The sequence below is a fragment of the Rana temporaria genome, chromosome 12 (genome assembly GCF_905171775.1).
Source record: "Rana temporaria chromosome 12, aRanTem1.1, whole genome shotgun sequence".
Taxonomy (NCBI): Eukaryota; Metazoa; Chordata; class Amphibia; order Anura; family Ranidae; genus Rana; species Rana temporaria.
In genome coordinates this window covers 109336035-109357147 of record NC_053500.1, presented here as the reverse complement: position 1 = coordinate 109357147, position 21113 = coordinate 109336035, and the positions used below count along the sequence as shown (strand labels likewise).

General features: G+C 40.0%; 1 protein-coding gene across 7 annotated transcripts in view; it reads left to right on the top strand.

The window, feature by feature from the left end:
- Window positions 1-15215, top strand: part of TNRC6C (trinucleotide repeat containing adaptor 6C) — a 146505-nt gene extending 131290 nt beyond the window's left edge. For 5 of the 7 annotated variants that reach the window (XM_040330136.1, XM_040330141.1, XM_040330139.1 and 2 more), the window contains 8 exons: window positions 1174-1278; window positions 5831-5998; window positions 6250-6435; window positions 6614-6757; window positions 7513-7707; window positions 7833-7903; window positions 9728-9867; window positions 10355-15215. In XM_040330136.1, the coding sequence (XP_040186070.1) occupies window positions 1174-1278; window positions 5831-5998; window positions 6250-6435; window positions 6614-6757; window positions 7513-7707; window positions 7833-7903; window positions 9728-9867; window positions 10355-10715 (1370 nt within the window). In that variant the 3' untranslated portion in view covers window positions 10716-15215. The remainder of the gene's footprint in view (window positions 1-1173; window positions 1279-5830; window positions 5999-6249; window positions 6436-6613; window positions 6758-7512; window positions 7708-7832; window positions 7904-9727; window positions 9868-10354) is intronic. The other 2 variants (XM_040330138.1, XM_040330137.1) reach the window with 1 other exon arrangement.
- The last annotated feature ends 5898 nt before the right edge of the window (window positions 15216-21113 follow it).

The window sequence follows — 21113 nt, the reverse complement described above, 5'->3', positions numbered from 1 at the left end:
GGGCGGATCATTCCTGATCCGCCCCGTGTGAAAGAGGCCTAACATAAACATGATTAGTGAGTAAAGTCCAATTTAAAAAAAAAGATGTCCATTTTTAAAGAGTCTTCAGTAAAATGAAAAAATTAACAAAAGTGAAAAACAAGTACCGTAATTGTAACTTTATAATTCACCGCAGTAAAAACACACCTCCCAGAAACCGTTAATCTTCTGTTCTCCAAGGCAAAATAAAACACTGCAACAATTGCCTTCCACACGGTATGTGCCAAAATAACCCACCAGAAATATATACTGTATTTATTGGCGTATAACGCTCACTTTTTTACCCTGCAAATAGAGGGTAATCTGTGCCTGCGTGTTATACGAAGGGGGCTGTGGAAAGTTTTTTCCTGAAACTTCCCTCGTAAAGTTAAGGTGCGTGTTATACGCCGATAAATACGGTAACTTTAAGCGTAATCGAGTCTCAAATGGCATGTCCTTTTTCCAAGCAAACCTTCCAAATATCTCTCCACACATATTACTCCAATTGTCCATATTCTCCAGATCACAAAAAAAACATAAAAGAAAACCCCCAATAGTGGAATATAGTTTAAGACATTTATACAAAGATTAAAACAACCAAATTGCACTCAAATGCATCAATTAATGTCCCTACTCCACCAAATTGCTCTTAGCTAGTATGTTCTTAATCCTAATTCCGCTCTATGCTCAGCCCCAAAGTGATAAGCAGCGAAGGGGCACCCACACTTATGCAAGTTGGGGGACGTCAATTGCCCTTTTTTCTGTCCAACCTGGGCTCAGGGCATTTTGAATCTTCAGTCCGGGACATGGTGTCTCAGGGGTATAGGCTTGAATATTAGATAAAATAAAAAAATTCAGGCATTTTATTTTAAAACAGTTTATGATAATAGGGCATTCACCCCACCCTAGACCTGAAGGTTCTCAACCTTCTTGCAGGTCCAAAAGATTCAGCTGGAATTTACCCATCTATAATTGCAACAATGAGAATTTCTGTCATCGATAGATATCAAAGATGCGTATTGTGCGTTTACATTTTTCACCAACATTTGTGTTTCCTGCGATTTTCCAGTAGAACTTCAAGTTTGTGGCCTGTCCACGGCCCCCCAAGTTTTCACCAAAGAGCTTGCGCCAATCCTTCTTCTTCTGTGCTTTCAGGGAATCCATGTTCTTGGATATCTGGACGATATCCTCCTGAAAGATCACTCAGTCCAGCCCCTGGTGGCCAATATCCAGCGGATGATAGACACTTCAGCGCTTCAGGTGAATCCTTAACCGTTAGAAATCTGTTGGATCCAACTCTCTAATTGACTATCTGAGCCTAGTCTTAGACATGGCCTAAGGCCTGGTGTTTCTTCCCCAGGAATAGGTATTGACCTTCCAGGGCCATGCCTAGATTTTGGGCTCCAAAAAGCTTTCATCGGTCCAATTTTGCATGAGGATACTGGGCTTCATGATGGATTCTCTTATGGAGATTTCTGCTAATTTCACTCCAGGCATCTGCAGTTCAGTTAAAGGCAAGCATTGGGGTATATGCCACATCCAATAACTCCTGCAGGCAGCATCATCATCAGCTTTCACATAGGAAGCAGAATGGAAGCTCCAGGATATATATAAGGATCCTCTGCAGATTCCCAATAGCCAGCAGTGGAACAGCCTCAGACTCCAGTAGCAATCAAGAGAAGCGACATGTGCCATATAAGAAAACAAGGAGGCACATAGTGAAATCCGTAAAACCAATCCACAATTTATTAACAATAAGGGGGTACTCGCAGCCGAAAGATCAATACAAGCATGTAAATTAAAAAGGACTGTGATAGTAGTGTGGTAACTTCCTCACATCACCTGGTGCATCTCAGCCTATTGACCTTCTTTGATGATAGCCAATAGGCTGAAATGCATCAGGTGATGTGAGGACGCTACCACACCACTATCGCGGTCTTTTTTTGATTTACATGTTTGTATCCATCTTTAGTTTGTGGTACCCCCTTTATTTTTAATAAATTGAGGATTGTTTTCTTATATGGCACATATCGCTTCTATTGATTACTGGTACTGGAGTCTGATGCTGTTCCACTGCTGGCTATTGGGAATTTGCAGAGTATCCTTATCTCTTAGAGCTCATTTTCTGCTTCCTATGTGAAAGCTGATGATGATGATGCTGCTTGCAGGAGTTATTGGTTGTGGCATATACCCCAATGCTTGATTTTATCTGACCTCTGGTAAGAAGATATATTTGTCAGCACGGTGTTGTATGTTTCATTACGCTTTGACGTTGGTGCGAGGTGTTTCATCCCTACGTCCATCTATGCCCACCATCTCCTCATTTTATCGCCTACGCTCAGCGCTGCATTTGGACTTTGTTTTATTTAATTTATATTGCAATCACTATATTTATGTCAGTTGCTTGTATGTTATTAGTTGATTATCATCTTAGCACGGATATTGCCCCTTGTTTTACATATCTGCAGTTCAGTGTACTGACTGCATGAAACAAACTTCCTCACTCTGGACCGATCCATGTGCCTGTGTTCCTAGGCCAGGCTTTCTCTGACCTAGTGGCTGACCAGCCCTGTGCTGGAATCAGAAAACTTTTCACTGGCAGTTTCTCATGAAAGATGCAAGCCTGTTGGGCTTAGGAGCAGTACTAGGGACAAAACTGGCCCAAGGGATGTGGCTGTTGAGGGAATCCACACAGCTATTTAATGCTTTCAAGTTAAAGGGTCATTAACCAACCAGCTTCAGGGGCGACTGATGATGGCTCAGTCACACAACACCCTAGCTATGTCTTACAGTATATCAATCAAGGCGGCACCAGAAATCGCACACCCCTTCAGAAAGTGGACCCAATTCTGGCCTGTGCCAGAAGACACATTCCAGCCTTGTTCACTTTCCCAGACTAGATAATTGGCAGGTGGAATTCCTCAGTTGTCAACATCTAGACAAGAGGATATGGTCTGTTCACCCCAATGTTTTCAAGAGCATCAACCACACTTGGGGGGATGTCGGATGTACATGTAAAACTCAAAAAATTTGAATATCGTGCATAAGTTTATTTCTTTCACTAATGCACCTTAAAAGGTGAAACTAATATATGAGATAGACTCATTACATGCAAAGCAAGATATTTCAAGACTCATTACATGCAAAGCAAGATAGTTCAAGCTGTGATTTGTCATAATTGTGATGATTATGGCTTACAGCTCATGAAAACCCCAAATCCACAATCTCAGAAAATTAGAATATTACGTGCAATCAATAAAACAAGGATTGTACACAGAACAATATCGGACCGCTAAAAAGTAGAAGCATGCATATGTACTCGTTACTTGGTTTGGGCCCTTTTTGCAGCAATTACTGCCTCAATGTGGCGTGGCATGGAAGCCTGTGGTACTGCCGAGGTGTTATGAAAGACCAGGATGCTTCAATAGCGGCCTTCAGCTCTTCTGCATTGTTTGGTCTCATGTCTCTCATCTTTCTCTTTGCAATGCCCCATAGATTCTCTATGGGGTTCAGGTCAGGCGAGTTTGTTGGCCAATCAAGCACAGTAATCGCACGGTCATTGAACCAGGTTTTGGTGCTTTTGGCAGTGTGGGCAGGTGCCAAGTCCTGCTGGAAAATTAAGTCCTCATCCCCATAGAGCTCGTCTCCGGAAGGAAGCATGAAGTGCACCAAAATCTCCTGGTAGACGGCGGCGTTGACCGTGGACTTAATGAAGCACAGTGGACCAACACCAGCCGATAACATGGCTCCCCAAATTAACACAGACTGTGGAAACTTCACACTGGACTTCATCTTGCAGTGTGTGCCTCTCCATTCTTCCTCCATACTCTGGGTCCTTGGTTTCCAAATGAGATGCAAAATTTGCTCTCATCAGAAAACAGGACTTTGGACTACTGAGCAACAGACCAGGTATTTTTTTTCTTTGGCCCAGGTAAGATGTTTCTGACATTGTTGTTCAGGGGTGGCTTGACAAGAGGAATACGACATTTGAAGCCCATATCCAGGATCCGTCTGTGTGTGGTGGCTCTTGATGCACTGACTCCAGACTCAGTCCACTCCTTGTGATAGTCCCCAACACTTTTTTGGATGGCCTTTTCCTAAAAATCCTCTCCAGGCTGCGGTCATCCATGTTGCTTGTGCACCTTTTTTTCCACGCTTTTCCCTTCCACATAACTTTCTATGAATGTGCTTTGATACAGCACTTTGGGAACATCCAACTTCTTTTGCAGTTACCTTTTTTGAGGCTTTCCCTCCTTATGGAGGGTGTCAATGATGGTTTTCTGCACAACTGTCAGGTCAGCAGTCTTCCCATGATTGTGATTCATACTGAACCAGACTGAGAGACCATTTAAAGGCTCTGGAACCCTTTGCAGGTGTTATGGCTTAATTATCTGATTAGAGTGGGACACTTTGAGCCTAGAATATTGCACCTTTTCACAATATTCTAACTTTCTGAGATTGTGGATTTGGGGTTTTCTTGAGCTGTAAGCCATAATCATCACAATTATGACAAATCACAGCTTGAACTATCTAGCTTTGCATGTTATGAGTCTATCTCTATATTGGTTTCACCTTTTAAGTTGCATTAGTGAAATAAATGAACTCTTGCACGATATTCTAATTTTTCGAGTTTCACCTGTAGATCTATTGCCACCCTGCCTCAACAATAGGGATAAGTTTGTGACCAGGTTGTTATTCAAAGGCCATTGCAATGGATTCACAATGGAGGGCATTCCGATGATTTTTGCTGCACCAAATTGGCCCAGAAGGGCTTGGTACTGTGGTGGGGGCACTTCCAGGCTGTCCCAACCTACTGTCTTCCAGACTGGTCTACCATCCTGCTTCAATGTCACTGGCTTGGCTGTTTGTTTCTAAGTTCTAAGAGATCGGGCTCTCCCTCAGAGAGACCCGTGGCTGCTCATTCTCTGGTAAGGGCCTTTGTTCAAAGGTTGGCCTACATTACTCTCTTCATTCCTGCACATGTTTTGCCCTAATTTGGGCCTGTGAACTCCACAGAAGTCTTCCTTTTCAGCCTTTTCAGTATGTTCCCTTTTGCCAACCTCACTCATAGGGAAGTATTTCTCATGGTGATCACATCAACGATGTGTCTCAAAACGGGTAGCCTTATCTTGTAAACAACCCTTCCTTGATCTTAATCAATACAAGGTGGTTTTGAGTCTTTGGGCCTCCTTTGTACCTAAGGTGGTTTCTCTTCACCTTATTTGGGACATCTTCCTGCCCTTTCTTTCTCCAAAGCATTACAAAGCAATAACTTCACACTTTATATTTAGTACACGTAGTACAAGTTTATCTCTCTACCACTGCTTTCACCTGAATCTTGAATTCTCTGTAAAAGTAAAATCAGTCAGAGCTCCTGTTAAGCATGCTTGGACACCATGTGCACTGGCAAAACAAGCATTGCCAAAAACTGTGGTCCGCAATGTTAACCCATGCAATTTTCCCGTCGCAGGTTTTCTTTCATTTAAGTTCCCGTTCCGAAGTTGGCGTGCCATGAAATCTACATTGGGATCTAATAGAATATTAGTAAAAAACAAATCCCAGTTATTCTCAGTCTTTATCCAATTGGACAATATTTTCATTTTAATCTGAACCATTTTTTTCTGCACTAACTGAATATATAAACGTTGCATTGAAGAGGAAGATGTGACTGCTTAGAAATTGGATTCAAAAACTGTGTGCACCATATCTCAGCATTGCCAAGCAACTCACCCTTTATTTTAATACATAAAATAGGAAAAAGTATGTACTTTGTAGTTTTTAAAGCATAACTGTATACATCCTTTCCGTACAGGTCCTGGAATAAATCATGCTATGAATGTAAGCAGCATGGACATGGCTGGGGGTTTGTCAGTGAAGGATACATCCCAGTCTCAGTCTCGTCTGCCACAGTGGACCCATCCCAACTCCATGGAAAGCCTGGCAAATTCTGCTTCTCTTGATCACAGTCCTGGCAAGTCAAGTAAGTCATCATTTGTACCCTTAGGAGTTTAAAGTTATTTCTCCTGTGTATGCACCCTATCTGCCAGCACTTAATGATTAGAGTTCATTTTTTTTATTCTTCTTTATAACATCATTTTACTCTGCCCCATCCATTCCAGCTTTGTCAATGTCTTTTTCACATCATACTGCTATAAATTTTCAGCAGTTTTTATATGCCCCTCTTCCTTTTTTTTTTTTTTTTTACATTGATTTACATGTATTTTGCTGCAGATGCTCATCCTGGAGGTCTTGGCATTGGCCCTCCTGCAAAGCCCAATATGGATGACTCCTACAATCGGTACGATCTTCTCCAAAACAGTGACTCGCCAACAAGTCCTCCCGTTCCCGACAGCTGGTCACGTGCCAAAACTGAGAACGACAAAATCTCCAATGGATCCAGTATCAACTGGCCTCCTGGTTAGTGTTTTCTTGATGTATTTTTAGTAATGGTTTGTATGATTTACTTTCACCTGGTGTTTTGGTGGGTGTCCTTCTTCTTCTTTTTTTTTTTTTTTTTTTTCTTCTTTATCGCTCATTATATAATGAAAACTGACCCTTCCGGGTTGATTGACTCATTTTTATGTACCCGACTTAGAGTTTCACCCAGGAGTGCCTTGGAAAGGACTGCAAAACATTGACCCCGAGAATGATCCTGATGTGACCCCAGGAAGTGTTCCTACTGGGCCTACCATTAATACCACAATCCAGGATGTCAATCGTTATCTGCTCAAAAGTGGAGGTAACCAGATTAAGACCAGATATTTCTGTTTTCTTTATCTTTTTCAACATTACTGTAATTCCAAGTTTCATAACTCTGGGTGACATGAGAGGTTTATCAATTGTTGATTTTATTAGCCTAGCTCATTTTGCAATTTTTAGGGCCAGTTCAAACCATAGAAACGCAGTCCGGATGCGTTCCTGATGCTTTTCTGCATGCACATTTTTGGTGCAGTCCAATGCATTTTTAACACCTTTCTCTTCTTAACCTTAAATAAGGACATGTTGTGTTCCAGTGTGTTTTTGGTGGGTTCTGGTGCATTCAAGTACAGTCCAATGCAGGAAAAATGCAGCATGTTCTAATTACTTTTTCTGGAATGCACTGCAACTGCAAGCACTGGTGTGAACTATGCCATTGAAAACCATATAACCTAATTTCCATGCGTTTTTGATGCAGTAAAAAAAATGCACTGGATTGCATGTGGCGTGAACTGGCTATTAAACAACAAATTAAAGTGGCAAAATGAAAAGATTCTCATACACGGAGGACAGAATGGCACCTTTGACCATTATTGGTATGTAATACCAATAATGTGCTTCAAAGTTTTTCCGGACTTGTGTGTGTAAACTGGATACATTGAATAGTCGTATCCGTATTCCCAGGTAAAGTATTCTAAACTGAAACCATATTGGCTGGTTTAGCATAGGGCTTTTATTTCATATAAGGTTGTATATACTACTTTTAATACTCGTTTTAATTTCTCTCTGCATTTTTAGCTAAACTGTCTGATATAAAGTCCAATTGGTCATCCAGCCCTATCTCCCACACTCAAGCATCGTTGTCTCACGAGTTGTGGAAGGTACCAAGAAACACTACAGCCCCAACCAGGCCACCACCTGGGCTAACCAATGCCAAACCCTCCTCTGCCTGGGGCTCAAATCAGCTGGGCTGGACTAGCTCCTATTCAACAGGTATGACTATGTATTTCTTACTACTTGTATAAAAATGCCACCAAGGTATCTCAAATTTGGCTACCTTTTTAAAATTCTAATATTCTATTTCCCTGGGTTCTTACGGCTGTACGCTATCTTTTCAGGTTCCACCTGGAGCACAGACAGTTCAGGAAGAACAAGTAGCTGGCTGGTCCTGCGTAACCTCACTCCACAGGTAGTGGGAATTTTGTAGAATATACCTTTTTTAAAGTGAACATGTGCTTTTTCTATACAGGTCAAAGCCACAGTTTCACCTAAATATGGATCACAGCACAAGCTTTTACTTGCCTTCCCTTCACTACCCTGTCAATCCTGCCAGCAGCTCTGTGTAAATTCCAAGCTGGCAATTGGGGCTTACACCGAGCGAATGACTGTCCCACCATCATCTGCCCACTTTGTACCTGAGAGACCAGTGGCTAGTCACACTGAAGGGAGCGGGCTAAGTCACATGCTCCCTCATACCCAGAAATATTAGGTGTTACTCTTCACTCCCAGAAACGAAATCAAAGGAGCAAGGACCAAAGGGAAGGTGAGTATGTGTCTTGTGGGTAAGGAGCATGGGAAAAGCACAGATTCACTGTGGCATACGACCTACCCCAAAAATGAGCCGTACTGTGCCTTTTGTTGCCAAAATTGATATAAGACATGGGCTTCTTTTTGGGGACACACAGTACAAAATATGCCTACAACATGCACAAGCCAATTATCGTTTCCAACAAAAAAATGCATGTAAAATATGTATGCAATAAGTCAATTAAACAGTTACTCAACTTCTTATGATGGAGATAAAATTAAGATGGAATCTTCATGGTTCTTTGCTCAAGATTCCAACTCAAAACTGCTCCACAGCCCTCCAGTTTCCAGCACGTCTTCATCCTTTGTTCCAAACCAACTCTGTTCTTTGTCTCTCCCATGTCTGTTCAAAAATGCCAAGCTTCTCCCCATACCTTCTGTTCTTCTGCTTAGCTCCTAAACCAATTGGACTGGTTTATATGAATATCAATGGGGAGAGCCTAGCTTCTTAAAGTGGAGTTCCACCCTCATTTTTTTTTTTTAAGTCAGCAGCTACAAACGCTTTAGCTGCTGACTTTTAAGAACTTGCTAAGAACACTTACCTGTCCAGGGAGCCCGCGATGTCGGCCCCCTCAAGGCTGATCCGTCCATCGGATGGGATACAGGCACCGCAATTGTAACTAAGGAAAACCGGCACTGGACCCTTAGGCTTCACAGCCTGTTTCCTATTGCAAATGCATGCGCTTTCTGAATGGTCCCTTCATCTTCTGGGACACACACAGGTCCCAGAAGGCAGCGGAGGGGGGAGAGCCAGAAGAGGAAATTTACGTACCTGTCCCTTGGCTGTTGTGGAAAGGCATAGGTAGCTGGAAAGCAGTAGGCCAGACTATCCCAGAGGGGAGACCACTATAGATAACAGGTAAGTATTTGGTTGCTCTTGGTAGCTTTTTTTTTTTTTTTTTTTCGCTTGACAGCATGAAACTCAGGCATACCTAAAGTCAAAAAATGTCCTAAACAGCTTCAGTAACTACTAATGATATAAATCCCCTTTGTGTGCTAAATGTCTTGGCAGACAGACAAAGAAATTACCTAGTAAAAGTACCAACCGTGTTATTGTGCAGCACATAGCTTGTAAAAAGAACAGAACTGTGGGTGGATGAGTGAAACTACAGGTGGGGGGGGTAGGCTGTATTAATACAAGATCGGTCGATCTGCACATGAAGAGAGTGGTGACCTGTCATTACAGGAAACTCCTCCTCGGAGGAAAAGTTCAGGAGTTGCTTCTTGCTACACAAAAGAAGACAGATTCAAGTAGGAATAAACATCATGGCTCTTGTATATGGACAATAATTGTTTAGCCCAAGTTTCTGCTTTAGGATCCATTTTTAACTTGCAATGTAGCTCCATTAGAATTCCCTCCCCCTCCATTCAGTCACTTTTCTCATTCATGTATTGAAATGTTTTTATTCTGACCTGTATTCAACAGATTGATGGCTCCACCTTGAGAACGCTGTGTCTTCAGCATGGTCCGCTGATAACATTCCATCTGAACCTTACTCAAGGCAATGCGGTGGTTAGGTACAGCTCAAAGGAGGAGGCTGCCAAGGCACAGAAGTCTCTACATATGTAAGTTGTTGTTTATTATATCTACGCATCTCATTCATTGCAATTTCTATATTTCTCTTGCCTAGTGAATCATTATGCATTTTTCTTGTGGGGGGTGGGACTTATATTTTACTCTTGTCAATTTTTACTCAATTAACATCTTTATATTGACATAATAAGTAGGCACCTTAGGCAGTCACTCTTCTATATATTTTCCTTTGAAAAATGGCATCTGTGGTTGTCCATTTTCATTACAATGCACCTCAGCTTATTAATTACCGTATTTATCGACGTATAACACGCACCCTAACTTTAAGATGGAAGTTTCAGGGAAAAAACTTTCCACAGCCCCCTGCGTATAACACACAGGCACAGTTTACCATCTATTTTCAGGGTAAAAAAGTGAGTGTTATATGCCAAGAAATCATGTATTCATTAATTGATATTTAATCAGACTGTATAAATTGCTTTTTATGATTTGCTTACTCTTATTTTTCATTTTGTATAGGTGTGTCCTGGGTAACACTACTATTCTGGCAGAATTCGCTGGCGAAGAAGAAGTAAACCGTTTCTTGGCACAAGGGCAGTCTATGCCCCCCACTTCCAGTTGGCAGTCTAACACTGGGAATAGTCAGCCTCGGATGGGTGGCAACGGAGGCTCACACACCATGGTTCGCAATGATGCTGCTCACTGGAATCCTTCTTGTTTGAGTGCCAAGGGAGGCAATGATCTTCTGTGGGGAGGCGTCCCACAGTATTCCAGCAGCTTGTGGGGCCCACCTGGATCAGATGATGCCAGAATGATTCGCAGTCCAACACCTCTCAATACTCTGTTACCAGGAGATTTGCTGAGCGGGGAATCCATGTGAAAGAAAATTGGACATTGGTCCTATAAATTAATCATCAGCACTAAATGAAAAACTTCAAGACAAATAATATCCAATCTTTCCAGTCCATGATCTGTGAGGAATTCAACTTCTTCAGGCCCCGTGTCTTCTCTCCATGCAGTATCTTTTCCTGGTCATCCTCCCTACTGCACCCTTGAGAACTGTTTCAAGTAACAGTATGGGATTGTGGGAGGGATGGGAAAGGAAGGGTTGAGGAGAGAGGCGAAGAGTCACTTAGTAGATGTGGTCAAGCTGTTTTTTTATGTTTTTAAAGTGTTCAAAGAGTTAAAAAAAAAAAAGAAAAATAAAAAAAAATGATCAACGCTGCTTCTGCTGGGACTAGAACGCAAGGGCACTTTCATTTGACAGGAATGAAGAGGGTTAGTTTGGGGGCAAGGGGAATAGGGGATGGGAGTAACAAAAAAGCCTATTTTGAAATAAGCCTTGGACTTGTATGCACATCGGACAGAGCCCATCAAATGGGGAGCAGCGGCAAGCTCTGCGTATTCCGGAAGTTCTGTATACGCACTTAGGTGGATTAGTATTGATACAGAAATGAAGGAAGGATGGCTCTAGTTTGATTACCCCATGGATCTGCCTATGCACATAACTTTTTTCCAGAGCCTCTGCTCCTGTCATCGTTCCACCTTCTTCTTTTTTTTTTGCTATCTATTCTAAGTATCTGGATCCCTGCAAAACACTCGGAAGAATCATATCAGCTGTTGGATATACTCGAACAGCAGATCTACACCATATAATGGGATTTCTTTCTTTTTTTCGGGAATTCGGCTCGTATCAAACCCTGATTGTCCAAGATTTATGCAATTGCAGAGAGACACATCAAATTGTATCCATAGGGAAGAGGCAGAATGATGAAAAATGGGTGCACAGAAAAATGAATACCGAAACAAGTCTTTCCTTTTTCTAAAAACTCCTTTATGCCTTTACAACCATCTAAAATCCATCCCTGTGTGCACATACACAGAAACAAGACATTTCTCTTACTTTAAAGTACCTTACTTCCTTTTTACTACATTTTTGTCCTCTTTTTAACTTTGCACTGAAATTTTAACTCCTCATCCAGACCTTGCAGTTAACCCAACTGAATAGAAAATTGAAAGAAATGTATGAAAAGAGGAAGTGCTAACACGTATCTATGTTTACTCAAGGACTTATTTGTGAAGAAAAAAAAAAAAAACATTAACCTTGTGCTTATGTCTGAAGAAAAAAAAAAAAAAAAAAACTTACAAATGTTTGTCTACCTTTCCATTGATTCATCATTGGGAAGTAATGAATATTACTGGAGACTTTCATCTATTTGTGGTAGCTTGCTGTAGCTCATGGACTATAAAAGCTGGGCAGTCGCCACAAGCAGAACCCATAAAGCAACACTGCATCTTATGCAGGTTTTGAACTGCATCTAATAGCAGATGCCAGTCTTGGCTCTAACCTGTTTACAAAACTTTTTATTTCGAAATCTTCTGTTTTTCTGCTTTTCTCCAAAAATAAGTAAAATGAAAAAGTAAAAAAAGAAAAAAAAAAAAACAGCAAAACTATAAAAAACTGAAAAAAAAACTTCCATCGAAATAAAAAAAAAAAAATCTATTTTCAAATTTTAAATAGAAATTCCTTTACACCTCGGGGAAAGTACCAGTGTTTTATTAAAGAACTTTAGCCATTGTTGTGCAACATTTAAATTTTTTTTTTCTTTTTTTTTTTTATATTTTACATTTTTGTCAAACATTTCTTTTCATCGATGAGCGAAAATTAAAAAATATTTTTTTCTTTTTTTTTTTGTCACAATCTTGCACATCGTGGATATCTTTCTCAGGAAAATTTGACATTTCCAGAGGAGTAGAACGCCACACAACCATTTCATTGTATTTTTATGAAAAATGAAAAAATAAAATAAAAAAATAAACTGAAAAGAGATTATCCAGGCACTGAAAACTTAAGGGGGAAGAACTGAAAACGTAACAGAGGAAGACAAACAATTCCTGTTTGTAGCAGTTACATATTTACCAAATAATGGACTTGAAATGTTTCAAGAGTGCTTTATATGTTATACAAAAAAAAAACAAAAAAAAATATTGCTTTATGTTGAAACACAAACCGTGATTTTCCTGGGTCTCTGTTAAGGAAATAAAATAGAACAAGATACCTTCCCGCAAGCTCATGGGATAAACATTGTTCAGACAGACATCATCGCCTGTAACTTCAAAGAATTTGCATATTTCCTGTTCCTTCTTGACTCTTTGGGGGTGCATCCTGGTCTTACGGAAATAAGAGGGCAGGATAGACTTGAAAGGGGGGATAGGTATTGAAGTTTTATTGTGTGGGTTGGATCTATGCTTCAGCTGGTGTCGGACCTCTCTGCTAGAATGGCCCATGAATTGTTCTGCCTTGTGGGTTGTTGCAGCAGGGATGGTTTTAAATGCCTTCAGTACCAGCTGGGCCTCAATCCATTGAGGTACTGGAGCAAATTTTTATTTTCTTTTTTTGGATCCTGATCTATGCACAAGCCAAGTCTGAGACAGGAGCTACAATTCGCTGTGGTTTATTTGGTTTTTGAAACGAGAATTATCATTTTTTTTTTCTTTTACAGCTATAGAATGCCCTTTTCTCGCTCTTCTGGCAAAGCAGACAGGGGGAATTACTTCAGACAGTACGACCTGTGTATTTGAACTCCAGTTTCTGTGTGTTGCGGGGAGGGGTCTTTTAATCAATAATATTTTATGTGTTATTTCATAATGCTACCTCTGTCTGCCATACACTGCCCTTGGTTGGGCAGGAAAACAGACTGTGACATGGGAGGGCAAAGCCCCTCTTTCATCTTCAGAGTTAGAATTTGTCTGTTACAGGCACTGGGACAATCCTTAATATTTGGGCACCCCAAGTGGGTCATTGGTTTTGTGTTTTGTTATTTTTATTTTTTTTTAACTTCTTGGCTGTCTGAGTGACCAGTAACACATGTGCATTATGTTGCTGATACTTCTAGCACATAGCTGTGCGTTTTTTTTTTTTTTTTTTTCCTTTTTTTTTTGGCTTTTCTCTTTTTTGCACGCCAGATGGAGGAACAGTTCTAAATGGTTTACAAACACAATAAGAGTAGAGACTGATGAAGTTTCTTTCTGTGAAGAATGTTGTTTTCATTCACTTCTTTTGGATGCAAAATTGTCCCAAAGATATATAAAACAAAAAAAAAGAGAGAAAAAAAGAAAACAATTCTGCTTAAATTTTTGCCCTTTAAACTCTTTAGCTGCAAAAAAAAAGGGTTAATTTGTAATACTCATGTTCTACTGTACAGGGCAGGCAGCAAGATGTGAGCACACCAGGGGCTGTGCATTGTGTAGGAGCAAATGCGAAAATGTGACGTCAACCTGCAGTCCCTCTGTAACCTGCAAACGTCTGCAGGAATTCTTTAGGAAGAACAGTAAACTAGATGACCCCCCCCCCCCCCCATGCTCTACTCTACTAAGAGCAGGTGTTGTAAAGCTATCCATTTCCCTGGCAGAGTATTCTACAAGAGTGTTCCTCCAGTCCTTGGTGGCTGCTGACAGTGCTCATGTTCCGGATCTCTTTACAGAAACACGACAATGTTGGCAACAATCGCAGACTTGATTGTTTAGGTTTTTTAATTTTTTTTCCGTTTAAAAAAAGATTGCGAGACGCAATAAAGGCCGTTTGGTTTAAATTGAATTTCCATGGAGGTCGAATGTGTTTATTGAAAAGCAAAAAAAATGGTTTCTTGAATAAATAAATCGCCAATTGCCTCTTGTATCCCTTTAGAAGTTTTGATTTGGAATAGATATTGTGTTGCGTGTATGTCCATCATAAATGAGCTTCTTTTAATCTGTTACATATTATCAAAACTGTTCTTCTTTTTTTGAAGATGAGCATTATTGTCACCTGCCAGGGAATGGAATTAAAAACACCGACCTACAACTTTGCTGTTAGATTGCCTCCTGACACGAGAGATGTTAAATAGCACTTTGTCATGTAGTGTGAGGAGTAAAAAAAATAAATAAATAAAAAAATGAATGCAAAAATGCCACTTCACAGCAATTCCCCCTTCAGGAGAGTACATGGTTTGACACCTTCAGATGCTCATAGAGCCTTGTATGATACTTCTTGCTGAATGGGGGAGAGGTCTGTGTGCAGTCAACATATGAACATTTCTTCCATGTGAAAAGATTTCTATAAATATATATATAAAGAATATATATATATGATATTGAAGGACACAGGCATCTCTCCAAATATGCTATTGAATAAAATGTGTTTTTGTGGTGTGTGTTTTTTTATTTTGTTTTTATTATGTTGGAAACTAAAATTTAAGGACAAGAAAATGTTGTGGCTTATGTTTTTTTTTTGTTTTGTTTTTTTTCTCTCCTAGAATGTGTTTGTTAATGACTTGCACCAAAAGACGCTTTGAAAATGTTAAAGCTTCTTAAAACTTAATAAACTGCGGTTTTGTTTGTATTTGGCTGTTGGAAGATGGTGTGCTGTGCTATAAAGCGTATTAGGAGCCTTGTGATCAGTTTACAGGAAATGGTCACCCTGGATATGTGCAATGTGAGATCATGGGATATGTTGGGGCTATAAATACAAAGCATTGAAGATGATCCAAGTAATCATAAGGCTCGTTTCACAAATTCTAAGACACATCTATAGGTTGCCATTCTTATTGATCTGTAGTGAGATTATGTTTCTGTTTTTTTTTTGTTTTTTTTAGAACTATAAAACAGCAATTTTGTGTACCCCTCATTATTGTTGGTAATTATTGCCTGTCCTGACACTTCACAAATATTCTACATAGGGTGCTATGCCCCACCTATCGCTAGCCCAATTTCCAATCAAGAGTACCCTTTGTGTTGCCAAAGTCACTGATACAAACTGCATATACATCTACACAGACGTTATACACATGGAACTGCCACACTTCAATTAAGTGGAATGCACTATTCACTCAACATAGCATATAAATGTTTATAGCATACTGCATTGGTATCTCTTTTTGTTGTACTACAAATCATCTTTCTCCTGTTTCGAGTGGTTTCACTGTGTTACTGCCCAGGTACGTTTGTGCTAGCTCCTCTTAGTACGTACGCAAACCACAGCTTAATTCATTCCTGAGGCAGGGCCATACACTGTTCGAATCTTGGCACCCATAGCTGAGGTGTGTGCTCATAATATATGCATATAGAAAGTAAAAAAAAAAAATATATATATATATATATGATGACACATGAATGTTTGAAGATAAAATATATACAGTGGGGATTGAAAGTTTGGGCACCCCAGGTAAAAATTTGTATTAATGTGCATAACGAAGCCAAGGAAAGATGGAAAGAAATCTCAAAGGCATCAAATTACAGATTAGACATTCTTATAATATGTCAAAAAAAGTTAGATTTTATTTCCATCATTTACACTTTCAAAATTGCAGAATTTATAGCATGCACTGCCCTCTTTGCAAAGCTGAGACCTGCCAGTGTCATGGATTGTTCTCAATCAGCGTCTGGGAAGACCAGGTGATGTCAATCCCAAAGGTTTTAAATGCCCAAACTCATCTGACCTTGCCCCAACAATCAGCACCACATGTTCTTGTAAGCAGTTGTCTAGAAAACTGAAACTGAAAATAGTTGACGCTAACAAAGCTGGAGAAGGCTATAAGAAGATGGCAAAGCGTTTCAGATGTCAATATCCTCTGTTGGGAATGTAATTAAGAAATGGCAGTCATCAGGAACAGTGGAAGTTAAAGCAAGATCTGGAAGACCAAGAAAAATATCAGACAGAACAGCTCGCAGGATTGTGAGAAAAGCAATTCAAAACCCACGTTTGACTGCACAATCCCTCCAGAAAGATCTGGCAGACACTGGAGTTGTGGTACACTATTCCACTATAAAGAGATACTTGTACAAATATGGTCTTCATGGAAGAGTCATCAGAAGAAAACCTTCTACGTCCTCACCACAAAAATCAGCGTTTGAACTTTGCAAATGAACATATAGACAAGCCTGATGCATTTTGGAAACAAGTTCTATTTTAACCTCATCGATCCACAGAACTTTTTGGCCGGAATGAGCAAAGGTACATTTGGAGAAGAAAGGGCACAGAATTTAATGAAAAGAACCTCTGTCCAACTGTTACGCATGGGGGGTGTATTGCAGCCAGTGGCACAGGGAACATTTCACAAGTAGAAGGAAAAATGGATTCAATAAAATTATAGCACATTTTGGATGGTAACTTGATGCCATCTGTGAAAAAGCTGAAGTTAAAGAGAGGATGGCTTCTACAAATGGATAATGATCCTAAACACACCTCAAAATCCACAGGGGATTACATCAAGAGGCATAAACTGAAGGTTTTGCCATGGCCTTCACAATCTCCTGACCTCAACATAATTGAAAATCTATGGATAGACCTTAAAAGAGCAGTGTGTGACAGACAGCCCAGAAATCTCAAGGAACTGGAAGACATTTGTAAGGAAGAACGGGCAAAGATACCTCAAACAAGAATTGAAAGACTCTTGGCTGGCTACAAAAAGCGTTTACAAGCTGTGATACTTGCCAAAGGGGGCAGTACAAGATATTAACTCTGCAGGGTGCCCAAACTTTTGCAGACACCATTTTTTTGTTTTCTGTGATTTAGAAAGTGTAAATGATGGAAATAAAATCTAACTTTTTTTTTTACATATTATAAAAATGTCTAATCTGTAATTTGATGCCTTTTGGAGATTTTTCCATCTTTCCTTGGCTTTGTTATGCACATTATTACTAATTTTTACCTGGGGTGCCCAAACCTTCGACCCCCAGTGTGTGCGTGTGTGTGTGTGTGTATATATATATATATATATATATATATATATATATATATAGAGAGAAAGTATTCAGACCCCCTTAAATTTTTCACTCTGTTATAGTGCAGCCATTTGCTAAAATCATTTAAGTTCATTTTTTTTCTTATTAATGTACACACACCCATATAGAAAAACACAGAATTGTTGACATTTTTGCCGATTTATTAAAAAAGAAAATCTGAAATATCACATGGTCCTAAGTATTCAGACCCTTTGCTGTGACACTTGTATATTTAACTCAAGTGCTGTCCGTTTCTTCTGATCGTCCATGAGATGGTTCTACACCTTCATTTGAGTCCAGCTGTGTTTGATTATACTGATTGGATTTGATTAGGAAAGCCACACACCTGTCTATATAAGACAGAGCCTTGGTGAGAGAGGTAAATAAGAACCCAAAGATCACTGTGGCTGAGGTCCAGAGATGCAGTCAGGAGATGGGAGAAAGTTGTAGAAAGTCAATCATCACTGCAGTCCTCCACCAGTCGGGGCTTTATGGCAGAGTGGCCCCGATGGAAGCCTCTCCTCTGTGCAAGACACATGAAAGCCCACATGGAGTTTGCTAAAAAAAAAAAAACACCTGAAGGACTCCAAGATGGTGAGAAATAAGATTATCTGGTCTGATGAGACCAAGATAGAACTTTTTGGCCTTAATTCTAAGCGGTATGTGTGGAGAAAACCAGGCACTGCTCATCACCTGTCCAATACAGTCCCAACAGTGAAGCATGGTGGTGGCAGCATCATGCTGTGGGGGTGTTTTTTTTAGCTGCAGGGACAGGTTGCAATCGAGGAAAATATGAATGCGGCCAAGTACAGGGATATCCTGGATGAAAACCTCCAGAGTGCTCAGGACCTCAGACTGGGCCAAAGGTTTACCTTCCAACAAGACAATGACCCCTAAGCAAACTGCCAAAATAATGGAGTGGCTTCACGACAACTCTGTGACTGTTCTTGAATGGCCCAGCCAGAGCCCTGACTTAAACCCAATTGAGCATCTGCGGAGAGACCTAAAAATGTCTGTCCACCAATGTTTACCATCCAACCTGACAGAACTGGAGAGGATCTGCAAGGAGGAATGGCAGAGGATCCCCAAATCCAGGTGTGAAAAACTTGTTGCATCTTTCCCAAAAAATACTCTTGGCTGTATTAGATCAAAAGGGTGCTTCTACTAAATACTGAGCAAAGGGTCTGAATACTTAGGACCATGTGATATTTCAGTTTTTCTTTTTTAATAAATCTGCAAAAATTTCAACAATTCTGTGTTTTTCTGTCAATATGGGGTGCTGTGTGTACAATAATGAGGAACAAAAATGAACTTATATTGCAGCCATTTGCTAAAATCATTTAACAGAGTGAAAAATGTAAGGGGGTCGGAATACTTTCCGTACCCACTGTATATATAATTGTGTGTGTTTTAGTTGTATTAAATGTGGTGACAAAATTACTCAAGTAGAATCTTTGTTAGATTCCTTAAAGGGGCAGGGTCAAAAGTCACAATTAAACAATTCAAATCAAATTCTACATTTAGGCCCTTTAGGGGGTCAGAGTTTTTATAGAATCAAGCGAAAAAGAATCGAGATGACCCGGGGTCTAAATGTAGACTTTGATTTGAATTGTTTTTAGTGACTTTTGAGCATGCCCCTTTAGGGAATCAACGACTCTATTTGAGTAATTTTGTGCGTGTATGTGTGTGTGTGTATGTATATATATATATATATATATATATATATATATATATATATATATATATATATATATATATATATATATATATATATAAAAAATTAAATTTTTATCTCCAACATTCATGTCATTTTATATATATATATATATATATATATATATATATATATATATATTCTCCTATTTTTTTTGCTTACTATATGCATATATTATAAACACACACCTCTGCTATGGACCAGGTATGAGGTTTAATTTGCCTATTGAAACCAGTGACGACCAGGACAATATTTAGTATGAAAGTACCCAATAAATTTGTGTATTATTTACATGTGGAACATCACTCCCGCAATGGCAGGCATAATGTATCCTTGTCCCCAAATATAATAATAATTTATATGATTCCATTTTAATCTTCCCCAAAGAGACTGTTTTACATCCAGTTAATGCCATCTACAACAAAATGATTACTCTTGCCCTCTAGTGAATGAATTACTGCCATGTGTCCCATCAAAAATGGCAGACTGACGATATCAATGCAGCTACAACAAAAGAGGTAGCCGACACATTTCCTGTGCATGGGACATAAATACACATCAGAACAACCAATCTGGTTCCGCTATAAAATTCATGTGATATGATGCAACAGATAGGGCCCCTGTGACCGAAAATTATGCGAGACACCATGCTATGGTTAGTATTCAATACACTATAATCAGCATAGCTTTTGGAGGACTAGCATTTTCAAAAGGTGTATCAAGTTATAGCAGCCTCCATGTTTTTGAGTTATTGAGTTTCCTTTAATGCCTATTAAAAAAAAATGTATCCATAGGTTGGGTTTTAATATTTTCGGATGTAAACCTAGTCCAACTATGCCATATTTTATATCCTGCCACCTTCAAACACAGTGCCCTATGGAAAGCTAACATTCAGTATGCAAACAGTGGTTGTGACTAAAGCTAGGCATATATGGTGCGATTTTCTTTCCTGCAACCTACGCTTGCAGGAATGCAAATCCCGTGGAGTTATTGTGTTATCCTGGCAGGGGGTGGTCCTTTGACAGATAAGACAGATACAACCCCAGTCTGCCTTGAGTTGAAACTTTTATTTTTGGCTTAGGTGACCAGGGAGGTGGTTCTATTGTGAGGTTTAGGCTGGGCTTAGACATACATTTTTCTGGTTATCTACAAATAGTTGTTATTTAACACTTTCAGAAAGTGGTCCTGTTTTTAGTTTGCAAAATGTGCGTAATAAATAATATGACCCAAAGTTTTGCAGAAAACCCTAGACTTGCTTCACAAGACAGAGAAAAAATGAAGTACAATCTGTGTGCAAAACTAAGCAGGAGGTGAAACCTGCTTAAAGCGGAGTTCCACCCAAAAGTGGAACTTGCGCTTAATCCTCTCCTTGCCCCCTTACATGCCACATTTGGCATGTCATTTTTTTTTGGGGGGGGGGGGGGGGGGGAGTGTGGGCTTCAGGAGGAGTGGGAAATCCTGTCCCACTTCCACCCAGTGACCGCTAAGGCAATATGTTATATCGCCTTTTGGCGGCCCCTCCCTGTAGGCGATTGCCTGGGACACTTGACAGGTCCCAGGCGAACGCCTGACCAATCACAGTGCACAGCACCGCTCGCGCATGCGCAGTGAGTGCCCAGCTGTGAAACCGAAAGCTGTCACGGCCGGGTGTCCACACTAACAATGAGGACGCCAGCCAGAGAGGGGCGGAGCTCCGGCCGGCGTGTCGCTGGACCGTGGAGCAGGTGAGTGCATGTTTATTAAAAGCCAGCAGCTACACTTTTTGTACAGTGCCTTGCGAAAGTATTCGGCCCCCTTGAACTT